Here is a 15,855-nt window from a genome sequence, read left to right on the forward strand (position 1 = left end):
TGCTTTGCAGATGAAACATGTTTGCCAGTTTTGAATTTTCACTATTTTTAAATAGTCTGATCACGTACAGACTTTTACAGGTAAAACCTTTCAGGACTATTCCAGATTTTACAAGCAAAAAATATTAGTTATGGGTCATTTTTAAGAAATAACTTCAATTCTGTGATTCAATATCAGTGCTATTTGGAGCCAAGTATCGATTCCAGAATAAAGTACTTAACATTTCACATAGACTCCTGAACATGATAACTTGATGCCCATAGATCAAGTTCTTTTGGAGACAGGTTCTGAGACTTATTCTTAATTTTTATAAAGAAACAGATACCAAATTTTTATTTTGGTCCCTTAACTTATTATTAAAGGGAAACTTTTGGTGACACTAAATTCACAACAGTTCGATCACAGAAGTTGTGTGGATGCCCTCTCTAGAAAAGGTTATAAACCCACACTCAACACCCTACCAGATGGATGATAAAATAAGTTTATGGTATACTCTGGTGAACATAGACTTACTCTATTTTGGTTTTTATCTCTGTTTTAACATCTGTCCATTACTTCCTGCCCTTGTACTAGTTTTTAGTTGGTTTGCTGATTTGAACTTCAGTTGTTGGCCTTGATCTTGTTGACGAGTTTATCAAGAGGGAAGTTAAAACAGTGAGAAAAATGCTTTTTTGTTAATTTGGCTCCAGCTGATTTTATACCTGGCAGCAGGAGAGCTGATGGTTCTTGTGTGTGGTTAATTAAATCCTGTACTGATGGCTTCTGTTTTAGGTATTCAGTTATCCACCTCATTAGCAGATCCTCTGCCTAATACAGTTAAGATTTATCACTGGGAAATCACTTCAGAATGTTTCCTTTGTGCTCTGGTACCTGGTTGAAGGAAGACAATGGTCTGTGCACGCCTGGCAGGAGAGTTGGTTGTGAGACATGTAAATCTGATTTGTATGTGGCCTTACTCTACTTTGTTTTAAAAACAGCATGGCAGTCATATGACTGGCACAGACATGAACATGTCAGTCTTCTAGAACTCTTTGCTGTGAGAAAGGAAAATATCTCACTGCATTTTGTTTTCCTAATGCTTCTTGGATTCTTACCAGCAGGTTTTTACAGTCTGTTGCTTGCCTCTCAGATTAGAAGAAGGCTGGCATATTTTAACAGTTTCCTAGGATTCAAACAGCCTTTAATTAACAGCAAATTGATGTTTTGGAATGTTATCAAAATATGGGAGACTGAACACAGAAGCTGAGCTTCCATCCTTCCAGCCTCTGAGTACAGTGGCCTTCCTAAAACACGGGAAAGAGGTGTGTGCACCCTTGCAAGCAGCTGGCTGCCCACTGTTCTGCAAAAGGGGGTGTCCGTTGGTGTAATATTCCTGCTGCCTGTTCACTGGTGCCCATCTAAATTCCACCTACTCATGACTGGAGTAGAGGCAGGCAGTTGTTGAACACTGAATGCCGGAGAGGTGGTGAACAGCTCAGTGCTGCTTGGCTTGTATCGTTGGGTTTTCTGGGTTTTAATCCTCAAGTTGCTAAGGCAGTAAGGTAGAGCTGCCTGTGCTTATGGTTAAGTTTCTTATCTGTGCCAGATTCATGTCATCTTACTGCCAGAGTTTTGGATTGGTGGAAAAGAGCAGTTCTGCAAAGGAACAACAGACTTCAAGAATATTCTGAGTAGGTTAGTTTTCAAAGAGGGATAAGCAAACGATGGAAGGGCTTTCCTTTTGAATCCAGAGATCCTGAGTACAGATTTGTTGCTGACCCAATTCAGAGCTTCAGGCAGCAAAACAAAAACAGGCTGTGGAACTTGAAATGTTGATACTTCCATAATCAGATAGTTATAAGCCAAGGAAAAGGAGCAGCTCAACTAGCTCTGGCTGTCTATTAACAAATCTTCTCACTGGCCAGTTCCCAGTTGAGGTCAGTATGCTCTGTGTCTTGTTTTTTCTAATGATCCATAAAGCTGGCCTTTTTGTCTCCAAAGAGATCATGGTGGTTATTATTTATTTATTTTCATACCTGTGTCCCTGATTGCTCCTTTTGCTCTCATCTCTGCAGGTGGCACATGCCAGAGTCCTGCTATCCCAGCCCTGGTCCGTCCACCAGCCCCTCCTTTGCAACCATCACTGGATATTAAACCATTTCTTCCCTTTCCACTTGATACTGCAGCTGCAGTCAACCTCTTCCCAAATTTTAATGCGGTAAGTACCACAGCCAAATTTACATCTGTCAGCCTGATAGGTACTTTAAAACCTAAAGGCCAGAAGTGAGTCTGTCATTGCCTGTTTTGCTATGTTGTTTATCCATGGCTTGTCTGGAAGTCATGGTGAAGTTAGTTGTCTGTCTATTATGCATAAAGTCCAGAGCCAGACTTCTTTGAGGGAAAAGAGATTTGAATCTCCCTGTATAGCTATCCTTATCTCAACTAGCAAAAACCCTTTGTCCTACTTATTATTATTTATACTCTTTCTTCAACAAAATTAGAGATTAAGGGTAAGACAATTTCTGCCTGGAAGCGAGGGGGTAGGGGGCCAGAGGGAGGGGGTGGGGGGGGTGAAGGATAGGGGAGAAATGACCTAAACATTGTATGCACATATGAATAAACGAAAAAAAAAAGAATTAATGTTATACCTTGAGTGACTTCTCAGTAACACCAGCAACTTATTATTGGCACATGTCAAATTAACATATTTACTGGAGAGGATGTCAAAATTCAAGTAGATATCTAAGAAATTAAATGTATTTGTTTCTTGAATCTGGGTCTTCTGTTTTAATCTTCTAATCTATGACTTCTGGTAAAGACAATACCAGTATCTTTCATGTATATAGTATATAGCACTCCTCTTTAACTTAGAAGAATTCAGGGCTCTGATACCAAAAGTTTTCATATTTTTTCTTCTTTCCTGTCCAACTATAGTAGAATCAAATCTTTCTTAAATTACTGTGTTTTTTTGGGCTATATCAATAGCATTCTTATCATATATTCAACTGTTTTCTTTCCTCTGTTTTTACTTTTATTGTATCCTTATTGTATACTTCATAATAATTTTTGTACAAGTCATGAGAAAATTCTTAGGATGGAAACTGAAGTAAGGATCGAAAAGGTTTGAAACAAGCAAGTGACATTTTTCCAAATATCTAATTCAGCTTTCAGTCTGAGCGTATTAGTGACAGGACATGCGAAACCAACCAAAGCAAAGAGGATTAAGATGAGAGGTCACTGAGTATCCAGTGATCTAAATAAGACTGCTTTCTTGTGGCAACATTTTGCCTCCATGATGGATTAAAAACAATCTTTCCATAATTAAACCATTCACTTGCAAGAGTCAGAAGCAGGACTTACTTTCTTTTGTACTTTCTCCCATGGACTTTGGACATGCCAATAAGATAGGCTTGGATAAAGGGAGCCCATGGCTAAAAAGCTAGGGAGAATAAAATGTTCACTTTGCTTTGGGGTGAAGGAGAAGAGTTTTCCATGGGAAACGAAATGGATAGAACAAAAATAGAACAGCATAAACATCACATTTACAAAATACAGGTCTATAATCCTAAGTGTTGGAAGAGTAGTAGAGAAACCCTTGCTAGGCATTAAATTCCCTTATTCTTATGTGGCTATACTCAAGCCCCCCTGGGTTCCCTTCTGCTCTTCAGTTAAGTGGCTTCTTGGCACAACCTTGCATTAGACACCTGGGAAAAGATCCATCAATGTGCTTTACCTGGCTGTGTAGACCACTTAGCATCCTGTCACATAAGTTCCAGGTCAGCTTTAGAGCAACTGAGGTGAAAATCCTGGAAGGTTTTCAAAGACTAGGCTTAAAACTTTTGATTTTCCCTTTGGGAAACATTAAAAACAAAGTGATTAATTTGATTGACAATGAGTATTGTTTGTCATGAAACAAAGATGAGTGATATGCTGATCTATGTGACTCTGAACAACTCTACCTTCTTTGGGGCTGTTTCCTTCTTTTAAAAATAAAATGAGTGGATTTGTTAATCTCTTCCCTTGGGAGTTAAAACATTCAAAGATGGGAACTTTTTTCCTTCTGAGCAAAACTAGCATTGTGAAGCTAAACTATCCAAGTTCAAATCTCAAGATGCCCTCTTACCATAGATATGACCTTGGGTAGGTCTCATTCTCCATAAAATGGGACTAATAATATTCCATACTTTATAGGCATAGATTAAATCATTTCTAATAGGTCTGAGCATAAAACAAGCACTATTTGAGTGACAGATCTCATGATCATAAGTAGCTTGTTAAACTTTCTAAGTCTGAATGTGACAGTTCATTGATTCCATGTTTTACTTGATTCTTTTTTTGCTGTCCTGGATTTTGACTTGTGGTGGTATTTTTTTCTATCATGAGGCCCGCTGTTAATATACATATTGCTTTTTCTCTTCAGTGTTGGTCAAGCTACAGTCAGCTGAGGATTAATCAGCTCCTTGTTTCCAACTGAGGGAAGTCACAGGAGCCCATATTCATGTGGCTTTGGACTCAGCATTTGGGTATTGAGCACCTCTCTAAGTAACAACACAAATTCTTGATTTTATACCAGATGTGAATCTCAATGCAGAAATTCAGAGCATGCAAAATTTATTTATTTTATTGCTATAGATTGATTTCCTGATTCAAGAGAGCTCATTCCTCTAGGCTGAAGGGAAATCCAATCTAATTTAGCTTTGATGTGCCTAAGTTCTGGATGCTACTAGGTTATCTATCCAGTTTTTGGTGGGAGACTTCTCTGTTCATGTTGTTTTTCCACATAGGCCTTCACAACTTGGTCAGCACTTGATTAGCATGGCTCAGTTTTTCTGTATCTTGCTTAGGATCCACAATCTTTGTAAGCTTGTGTTGCTCCTGGACACATCTATGACATAGCCATTAATTGCTTTGCAATAAGAAAACGAACCACTCTGCCACCAAGAGCTTTTGCCCATCTAACCTTTTTGAAACAGTCCATGATGATCAAAAAATGCCTTTTATAAGCACAGCAGGGAGGCTTACACCTATAATCCTAGCAACTTGGGAGGCTGAGATTTGGTGGTTGAAGAGCAGCCCAGACAAATAGTTCATGAGTCCCCATCTCCAAAATGATCAGAGCAAAATGAACTGGAAGTGTGGCTCAAGCAGTAGAGTGCTTGCTTTGCAAGTGTGAAGACCTGAGTTCAAACTGCATGCCTACCAAAAGGAAAGAAGGAAAGAAAGAACACTTGCAGATTATATTCCTCCCTTGAATATGTGAAGTCATCTATCTATTTGGTGTAGGGTATAGTAGAAAGGTAAAGGAAAAATTTAAAAACAATTCAGGCAAGACTAAATCTATGAAAACAAACAGACATCTCTGATAATTGTCCTTCTAAAGAACATAAACCATTAGGTTTGGGTGTGAGTTAGAAAGAACAATGAAGGTTCTGTGAAAATAAGCACAATTAGGAGGGAAAAGAAATAGATGGAGAATCAGAACCATGACATGACATAGGGAGTTGCAAGAGAAGTTGTTCCCTAGACCTAGGTATGTTGTGTTCTTGAATATTCCAGGAACTTTTGCACACAACAAAGCTCTCCTTGAATTCCTCATGTACCCCACTCTCTGCCCTTCAATTTCTTAAGATTTGAATTTTTAGTGTTCAAAAACATTCAGATCTTAGTGGTCCCATCCTGAGGCTGCATTTCTTGAACAAAACTAATCCTGAATGTAGATTGATGATATTTAGGAAATAAATTTGTGTAAATGGCATGAGGTTAGTCTGCTCTGTCAACTGCTGTTTATTAAGCATCTGCTATGTGCCAGGTATAGTCATAACAAAGACTATGTTATCTTATGACCCCTGACATGAAGATAATTCAGTTTGTAAAGGGGAAGTTGACAAATAAAATATATGAGTGTCTTAATAGAGAAAGATGTATAGGATAGAACGTCAGCTTGGTGACAGGAGTGCGTATATAGCTGTATAGTTGTCTTAGTGAGGGTTTGTGAGAAAAATAGCAACTATGCTTGGCATTCAAACAGAAAAGGATTTAAATGTAAGGATTTAGGTGCTTACAAAATCTTTGGGGATGTCGGATCAATAAAGAGAAGACTGTAGATGGCTCTGGTTTTTCTGCTTGCTTTCATAAAGTCTGGGATTGGAAAAACAGGCTACTCAGTAAATCTAGTTGCTTTCATCCAAGTTCCATGAAATGCTTCTTTTTAATGGAATTTAGTAAGTCTGCTTTCTGCTGGCAAGATCACGAAGTATGCAGGCCTCATACTTCCAGTCGTTAATGTGAGGCTTTGAGTAGCTTACAGAAGACCTCCCTCAATGGCAGATGCTCTGATTCCTATGTGGAATCAGAGAAGCCTCAGTGTCTATAGCCATAAACAGAAGGCTAACTCCATTGGGGGCCCATTGTTGTACACTATAGAATGAGGAACTAAACAGCTCTTAGGTTTGCTATTAGAGGTGTAGTTAGATTTTAGAATTCTGGAGGTTGAAGCTGAGAATGGACTCAAGCACGACTTAAGCATATTGTTTGGAATGGGAAAAAACCAGAGTCTCACAGTATCTAATGTATTTTCTTCATATTCTGATCCATTTTATGGCAGTAATGAACTTCTAAAATGCCAATAATAGGTATCACATTTGAAGAATGTGTTCATGGAGACTGACTGAACTTGACTTCAAATCCTGACTCCACCCCATTTCCTGTCAGCATGTAGATGAAATAACAAAAATTAACCTGATGCACCTGTCGATGCTAGGCACTCAGAAAATATACAGTACTTCTCCCTACCAGGAGATGCACAAGGAAGAGCAATGAGACAACTCAGAGGAAAGACAGGCAGAAGGGAGGGGGAATAAAGGAGGGTGATTGTTTTGCTTTTAGTTTGCTACTAGCTCTGGCAAATAGTTCTAAACATTAAAAAAGTTAATAAGCACAGAAAAATAGCAAAAGGGGAGGGAATGGAGGAAGTAGTGGGGAAAGGTAGAGGAAGGGAAAACTGGAGAGGGAGACAGAGGGTGGGGGGAGGGAGAGGGAGAATGAGAGAGGGAGGAAAGGAGGGGGGGAGAGAGAGAGAGAGAGAGAGAGAAATGAAGACAGACTGAGTGAAGGAACAAATCCTTAGCCCCAACTCTACTTTAGTTCCTTCTTATTTCTTAAAAACACAAACACTGGAAACTTTAACATCATGTAAGCTTAAATTCTGCAGAACAGTTTTACACATTTTATCAGTGGGGGTGGGGTGGGGAAGTGAAGTTCATGTTATTTATAGCAATACTTCTTCTATGAATCACAGGAAATCATGTCAAATTGCAGATTTTGAGTCAGTAATTCTTGGGTAGGCCCTGAGACTTTGAACATATGTAGGAGAAGGGAGGAGAAGCCAGAAAAAGATTTTAAAATAGAATAATTTTTATCCTGGTGAATGTATTGCCATTCATTCAACACATCTTTGTCAAGAACTTACTCTGTGCTAGGCCCCAAGGATGTAAAGTAAAATTCACATACCAAGTTCATATAATTACAGAACTTAGTTTCTGGTGTTTGTGTCAGAGTTTGGAAGAAGACAAATAGAGAAATTTGAGATTCTGGTAGGGTGTAGCTTTGCCTCAGTTGTGAGCCTTTTGTATTTGCATTTAATGTCCAGAAACATTGACCCTCACCAACATGTTGTCTAGGGCTTTATTTATAGCTGCCATTTCTTGAATGCTTAGTGCATACCAGGTGTCTGGCTTTATCACTTGCATTCCAACTTGCTAAAGGCAGAATGCAAGGAGCTATGTGGAATCAGAGAATCCTGAAGTGTTTGACCACAGACTGAAGGTTAGAGCCATTCTTGGAGACCCAGTGTCTTGCACTATAAAATTAGAATAACTAAGCAACTCTTAGGTGAGTTTTTCTATGAATTTTTTAAGGGTCTGAGTATACCATGATCTTAAAAGTGTTTCTGAGAAAATAAATGAATAAGTTTTCATTCATTTATTTATTCAACAATTTGTTTCACAAACTTTGAGTCCTTCTGAATGATCCTCAATATTGAAAAATGTGCCTACTGAGAGCAGTTCCATTCAAGAGCATCTGTTACAGCACTGGTAAATATAATATATGAGGAAGAGAAAAGGTAATTAATTTGCTACTGATTCATTTACTGGACATTTGTTAGGCCCTCATAATATGTCTGACCATTGTAGACACTGGAATTACAACAACAATGTCAATAGCAGCAATAAGAAAAGCAAGAGGAGAAAGCAGATAGGGAGGAAGATGAGAAATAAAAATAGGAGGAGGAGGAGGGGTGGTTCCTGTATCTTTGGAATTAACACTGTTGGTTATTTACTCCTTAAAATATCCTTCTCTAAGGAATTGGTAAAACAGGTAGATGTTAAAACACTGGATTAGACAGCAAGCTTTGTAAACAGGAACCTTATCTAGGCAGTTTGCTTCACTGGCAAAAAAATGGGGCAGAATGATTAAGACATTCTATGAAGAACTATACTTAAATTCTTAAACAAAGGTCTTTGGGAGTTACTGCTACCTGAGTTCAATGGAAGAAGAGAGAGGTCACTTGGAGGTTGCTAAAGAAAACCTTATGTTAAAGATTAGGTGTGATTTAGGATCTGAGATCAATTCCATATTTACCTTGTTCATTAAAGTGAACATAATACAGAACCTGGAACTTAGCAAAGACTCTACTCTTGAATAAGCAGAGAATAGATTAGTTATAGATATAGATGAATCAATAGAAGTGAAGATGCATAACATATAATCAATGAAAGAGAAATAGCTATAAAATTGTACCATAAGAAACACAATCAGTAGAGGTGTCTCAACAAGAAATTAAAAACTTTAAGCACTCACTTTTCATGCATTATATTACTGCTATCTAAACAAAGTAATAATAATATGTTTACTTATAAAATACTTATATTATAAATTAAGATTTTATGCATTTTAAGCTGGCCTCAAACTCATGATTCTCCTGCCTCTGCTTCCTGACTGCTAAGATTACAGGCATGTGCCTTAACACCTGACTTTAAATGAAATTATTAAGACATTATTAAGAAACATAACCATTAAGTGTTCCCCTTAATTCACATTTATAATTTTATGATGGCTTATGTGTTTATTAACTCTGGTAAAAATTGCCTACAGAATTTACTTGAAAATTCACTCTTCACAATACTTATCATTTACTTCATGTGAATCCAGAAGGGCTGCATAATGATAACATATTGGTAGGTACTTCAGTACTTTAAAAGGGCAGATTAAACCAGCTTAACATAGAAAGATTATTTTAGAACTGAAGATTAAAGGTACATTATTTATACTATTATAGGTAAAAATACAGCACTCAAAATTGTAACGTTCAAGTTCCAACTGTCATTATGCTCAGATATATGCCCTCAGAATCTTCATTTCCTCCACTTTTAAATTGTAAATTTAGGCTATGCATCCCTAAGCCAAAACCCAAAATTGAAAATTTCCAAAATCTGAAATATAAGCAGTGACATGACCTCACAAGAGGAAAATTACACACTTACACATGTAACCTCATTGTACAGATCACAATGACAACAAAGGAACAATAAAACTAATGTATAATATTACCTTTAGGTCTACACGTTTAATTCAGTCCCCATCAAAATTCCAATGACATTCATCACAGAGATTGAAAAATCTACCATAAAGTTCATTTGGAAACACAAAAGACCTCAAATAGCCAAGGCAATACTGAGCAAAAGAGCAATGCTGGAGGTATCACAATACCTGACTTCAAACTATAGTACAGAGCCATAGCAATAAAAACAGCATAGTACTGGCACAAAACAGATATGAAGACCAGTGAAACAGAATAAAAGACCCAGATATAAATCCACGCAGCTATGCCCACCTGATTTTTGACAAAGGTATCCAATACATATGATGGAGAAAAGCAGCCTGTTGCTGGAAAAACTGGATATCTGCATGCAGAAAACTGAAACTAGATCCATGTCTTTCACCCTGTACAAATATCAACTCAAGGTGATTTAATGACCTTAAAATAAGATCTGAAACCTTGAAACTAGTGTAGGAAAGAGCAGGGACCACATTGAAATTAAAAGGCATAGATAATGACTTCCTAAATAGAACCCAAATGGCTCGGCAACTTAGAAAAAGGATTGCTAAATGGGACTACATGAAATTAAAAAGTTTCTGCACAACCAATAAAATGGTCACTAAATTGAACAGTCTGTCCACAGAATGGGAGAAAATCTTTCCTGGTGATATATCTGACAGGGGATTAATAATCAGAATATATAGGGAGCTCAAAAAACTAAACTCCCCCCAAATCAATGACCCAATGAGGAAATGGGCAAATGAACTGAACAGAGCTTTTTCAAAGGAAGAAGTTCAAATGGCTAAAATACACATGAAGAAATGTTCAGCATCCCTGGCCATAAAGGAAATGCAAATCAAGACCATGTTAAGATTCCACCTCACCCCTGTTAGAATAGCTATCATCAAAAACACCACAAACAACAAATGTTGATGATGATGAGGGGAAAAAGGAATCCTCATACACTGTTGGTGGAAATGTAAATTAGTACACCACTGTGAGAAACAATATGGAGGCTCCTCAAAAAACTAAAAATAGAACATGATCCAGCAATTTCATTCCTAGGGATATATCCAAAGGAATGTAAATCAAGTTACAATAAAGGCGCCTGCATACCCATGCTTATTGCAGCATTATTCACAATAGGGTAAGTTATAGAAACAGCTAAGATGCCCCAGTACTGATGAATAGATTAAGAAAATATGGTACTTATATACAATAGAATTTTATTCTGCCACAAAGAAGAATGAAATTTTGTCATTTGCAGGTAAATGAATGGAACTGGAGAATGTCATCTTACGTGAAGTTAGCAAGGCTCAGAAGGCCAAAAGCTACATGTTTTCCCTCATATGCAGAATATAGACCTAATACAAATAGAGCAATATTATGAAGAACAGGTTAAGCTGAGGGTGGGGGGAAATAAAAGAAGGAAGTTCAGAAGGTGAATATGGTTTATGTACTTCCTATACAAGAATGAATACAGAAATTTTAAACCTATTGAAGTCACCATAAGAAGAGGACCAAGATAGAAAGAAGAAAAATAGAGATGATCCAATTCAGGTTATAATACAGATATACATGGAAATATCATAAGGAAACTCTCTGTGTAGCTATCTTAACCAAAGAAAAATGTCATTTTTTTTCTTTTACAAAATTGGAGAACAGGAGGGCTGAATGGGTCCTGGGTGGGAGGGGTGTTGGTCTAGTGGGAGGGGGGAGGATGTGGGGAAAGGATGTCAGAGTGTGAATATGGTACAAATACTGTATACACATGTATGTAAATGGAAAAATGATACCTGTTCAAACTGTTCCAGGAATGGGGGGAGGGCAGATAAAGGAGAATTGTGGAGGGGGTGAATTCAAGCATGATATATTTGATATACTGTTAGAACTTTTGTAAATATCACAATGTACCTCGGCCTAGCACAACAATAATTTAAAAAAATTATTTACTTGGATTAATCACTTAATCCAAGTAAATATAATAAAAGTACCTTGTATATGAAAAAAACTTGTCTTTAGGCTATGTGTATGAGGTGTATATGAAACAAAAATGACTTTCATGTTTTTCTTGGGCTCCCTTCCCAAGATAGCTCAATTATGTATACGCACATATGCTAAAATCTGAAAATATATGATACAAGAAACACCCTGGCCCAAAGCATTTCAGGTATGGGATATATAACCAGCACCACCATATTTGTTGCTACTCTTTGACTCCTTTCCTTTAAAAAATTGTTCTTGGGCTGGCGATTTAGCTCAGTGGTAGAGCACTTGTCTAGCATGTGTGAGGTCCTAAGTTCAATTCCCAGCACTGAGATTTAAAAAAAAAAACAAACCTAATTTTTCTAGAAAATATTGGTCTCCTCCGTGGGTCTGTATTTTTTTACTTGCTTTCGTCTTGAAGATGCTTCCCATGCCTCGGCCGAGTCAGGAGAGTTTTAGAAATAGTGGTCAGTCTGGGATGTAGCTCAGTGGTGGAGCACTTGTCTAACATGTGCAAGACCTTGAGCGCAATCCCCATCACCAAGAAAAAAAGACACACACAAAAAGAAATACTTGTTAAGCACACCTTCATTTGTTCAGTTCAAAGAGATATTAATTAAATTCCCTTTATACTTTAATAAAGTGTCCTTACAAAGTTTCTGTTAACTGCTGCTGTCACTGACATAGGTAGGCAGCAAGGATGGTATTATGGGTAGAAAAACAAACCTGTCCTTCTTAGTCACAGGTGATAGAGGGGCAGAAGGTTTTCGGGTGAAAAATGCCACGGTAAATGTGGTATTGATTGCTAAGTTCCTTGTCCTTTGAAGACAGATGTAGCAGATTGTTACTTAGTTCTGTGCACTAACTGTGTCATATTTGTATAGCAGAAGCCTCTTAAGAAACATCTGCTAGGAAGCTTCTTTCAATGGATGTTTCATACCGAAGCAAATATCTAAGCATGTGTGCTGAGCCTTACAGTTTCTTATGAAAGCGAAAGTTTGTGAAAGCCAAGGCAACTTATTATAATGACCCCAAAGCACAAAATGGATTAAATATAGAATGTTCAGGCTACAAAATAAAAGCTTAAAGAAAAGTGCAATATACAAATTTTGATTTTTAATAGCTGTTTACTCTGAATAGTTACATTGTCCTATGATTCAAAATTTAGAGAACAAACATATCTTCTCACTATTTTTCCTCTACCGCTCCTCTCTTAAATGGGGATTAATAATAAATTGCTTTTATATTTGTCCTTTCTCAGAAAATTATCAAAGCATATTACCCAATTTGTATATAAAGACACATACATATTGTGTGTGATCAAACTAATTATAGTGAGGTAAAGCTTTGCAAAGAATATGCTGATTTTGTTTCTGACACTGGCTTCCTTACTCACTGTGATTCTGGGTGAATACATGGACCTGAATCAGTGGTATAAAGCTGAATTTCCCTTAATAATTCACATGTGGAAGTGCTAACTCCCAGTGAATTACAACTGCCTTTATTTGTAAATAGAGCCACTGAAGAGGTAATTAGTTAAAATATGGTCCTCAATCCATATGATTGTTGTCACTATAAAAAGGGAAGATCTGGACACAGAGACATACATAGAAGGAGGATAGCATCGAGAAACACTGGAGAATGCCTTCTACCAACCAAGGAGAGAAACCTAGACCAAATTCTTCTCTTGCAATCCTCAGAAGGAAACAACACTTGCTCACACCTTGATCTTGGACTCTAACCTATAGGACGGAGAAACAGTACATTTCTGTTGTTTAATCCACATTGTTGTGACAAGAAAAAAGATTTTTAGAGCCATCTGACCAACCTACCCATACTTGCTGTAATCTCTTCTGCAATGTTTTGGATCACTTTGTAATCCAGCTTTTTACCTAGCTATATCCAGTGATAGGGGTTGAGAGACTCTATCTTGTAGTCACCTACACTATAAGGAAGTCCTCTGGAGCCAGTTCAGGCCCTCTATAACTCCTATAAACCAAGGAGGAAGCTAATACAAGTTAGATTTTCTCTTTATTAAAAAATTATTTATCAACTAAATACCAAGGGTTGTAAGGAAATCACTTTTACACTCATTATATTTAAATCTAATTTCATAAGAGTCCTAAATGTTATAGGTATTATATGAGTTATACAGGGAAACTGAACTCTGAGAGATGTGCTCAAACAGTACAAATAGTGAATTACTGAATCCTACTTAGAATTTAAGTTTGGTGATCCAAGTTCAATGCAACTTCAATTACAACATAGCTAGATGACCTCTTGTCTATAAATGGTAGCAGTTTTTTTAATCAGCTGTCAGAACTTTGGTGTGCCATAAGAGCTAAGTCACTTAATAATCAACAATACCTCATAAATTTAACTCCAACTAAACAAGCTATTTCTTAAACAAGATTCTGGCTGTGACTGGATGATTATGAAGAAAAATGTGTAGGGCATAAGTGGATGTACATTATGTCCCCTGCACAAGCATGTATATCACATATGGGATATTACTATCAGAGGAATAAATTAACTTTTAAGTTGTAATAAATAAAAAGAATATATTTCTATCCTAGCAGCAATTTAGGCTTTTTAAGATACTAGACCTATCTGCCCTGGAGAATATAATGAGGAAAAAACAATTTTAAGCTTAGAAATAGAAGAAGAAGTAAAGAAGATGAGTATGGATGATGGACTTTCTATATAAGAATGAATATAGAATTTTTAAACCTGTTGAAATCACCATAAAAAGAGGACTAAGGTAGAAAGGATAAAAATGGAGGAGATGAACCAATTCTGGATACAATACATATGTACATGGAACTATCATAATGAGACTCTCTGTATAGATATCTCAAACAAACAAAAATGTCGTTTTCAAAAACGGAGGATAAGAAGGTAAAGCAGGTTCTGACTGGGTGTACCAATGTTCCATATTTAATCCTTTGTCTATACCCTAAGGCAAATTACTGAGTCTACTTTTCCTCATCTTTGAAACTAGAATATTGACCTCATACAAGTGTTTGACGGTATCAAAGACTCAAAGGCTAAAGAAATAGTACAGATTAAGGAAGTCTATGGAATCAAACTTTGAGGTACTGAGTTCCTGATGAGCACTTTTTTTGTAACCTCACCAAGTTGATTTGTTTTCCCTTTAAGTGTTGAGAGTCACTGTGTTCCCGTGTCCAAAATTGGTGAGAAAAATCCGTTTTCTCAGCTAAATCCAGATGAGAGATTGGCCTTCTTAGGCTGTCATTTGAGGAAAGTTATTTCTTCCATACTTCCCTCCTGCCAACTCAAATGCAAACAGCAATACTAGAGCTACATCTCATTACCCTTAGTCAAAGGAATGAGAACATTTTGCCAACGAGTATGTTTGCTTCATGACTCAGAGCTTCTTGAAGTGTGGTTCACCGACCTGTATTGGTCCAAGAATGTTTGCCATGATAAGTACAGAAATTGAGAGCAAGCAGTTAGAAGTTTTTATAGCAAAATAAGAGAGCAATTTTAATATTACATCTGTGGAAGCCAATAGAGAATTACAGCTAAAATTTTTTATGTCTTTTTCATTTTATTTTTCTCATAATTTTCATTGTGTTCTATATAGCAATTGTCCCATGACTGATGGGGCAGTGCTGATTGTTTTGAGGGCAGAGTTGAGAAGTACTGCTCTGCTCTGTGTTAAAGAGTCCAGGCTCCCATTCATATGTAAGAGGTGAAGAGAATTTGAAGCAATAATTTAGGTAATTTGCACAATGTATGGTTGAAAGCCACATTTTGACTAAAATGTCCCTTCTCCTAGAAAGGTGTGGCAATGGCAAATGGCTCCCTGGGCAGTAGTAGTGTCAAAAGTAAGATAATTTGCATTTTGTCTTTCTCTGAAGTATAGTCATATTTTATTTTGTGTTTGCAAAAATAGTGAAATGGTAAAATTACTAGTTCATTCTTATATTTTCTAATTTCAAGAAACTTATCAAGGGATTTTAAGAAATTAAAACAAAGATACTTTCAGTAATTATACTGAAGTTTTGTTCTTTCTGTATTTGGATTTTTACAAATAGAAAATAGGAGAATGATAGTTCATTTGTACAATAGGATGGAAGCATTTTTAAAACAATTCTTTTAAGGAAATTATACAGAAATATAATCAGTTTTCCCAAACATCCCTATTCTTTAGAAAATGTATGCATACTAACTGTCTGAGAGTTTCAGTGTCCTTGGAACCTCTGCTAGAAGGAATAGGTGAGGGAGGAAGTAGAACTTTTTGGCACTTTCTACATACATTGAACTTA

General features: G+C 36.8%; 1 protein-coding gene across 5 annotated transcripts in view; it reads left to right on the top strand.

The window, feature by feature from the left end:
- Positions 1 to 15,855, top strand: part of Znf385d (zinc finger protein 385D) — a 975,601-nt gene that overhangs the window by 755,933 nt on the left and 203,813 nt on the right. For all 5 annotated transcript variants that reach the window (XM_074043826.1, XM_074043825.1, XM_074043823.1 and 2 more), the window contains one exon: positions 2,055 to 2,197. In XM_074043826.1, the coding sequence (XP_073899927.1) occupies positions 2,055 to 2,197 (143 nt within the window). The remainder of the gene's footprint in view (positions 1 to 2,054; positions 2,198 to 15,855) is intronic.

The sequence above is a fragment of the Castor canadensis genome, chromosome 10 (genome assembly GCF_047511655.1).
Source record: "Castor canadensis chromosome 10, mCasCan1.hap1v2, whole genome shotgun sequence".
Taxonomy (NCBI): Eukaryota; Metazoa; Chordata; class Mammalia; order Rodentia; family Castoridae; genus Castor; species Castor canadensis.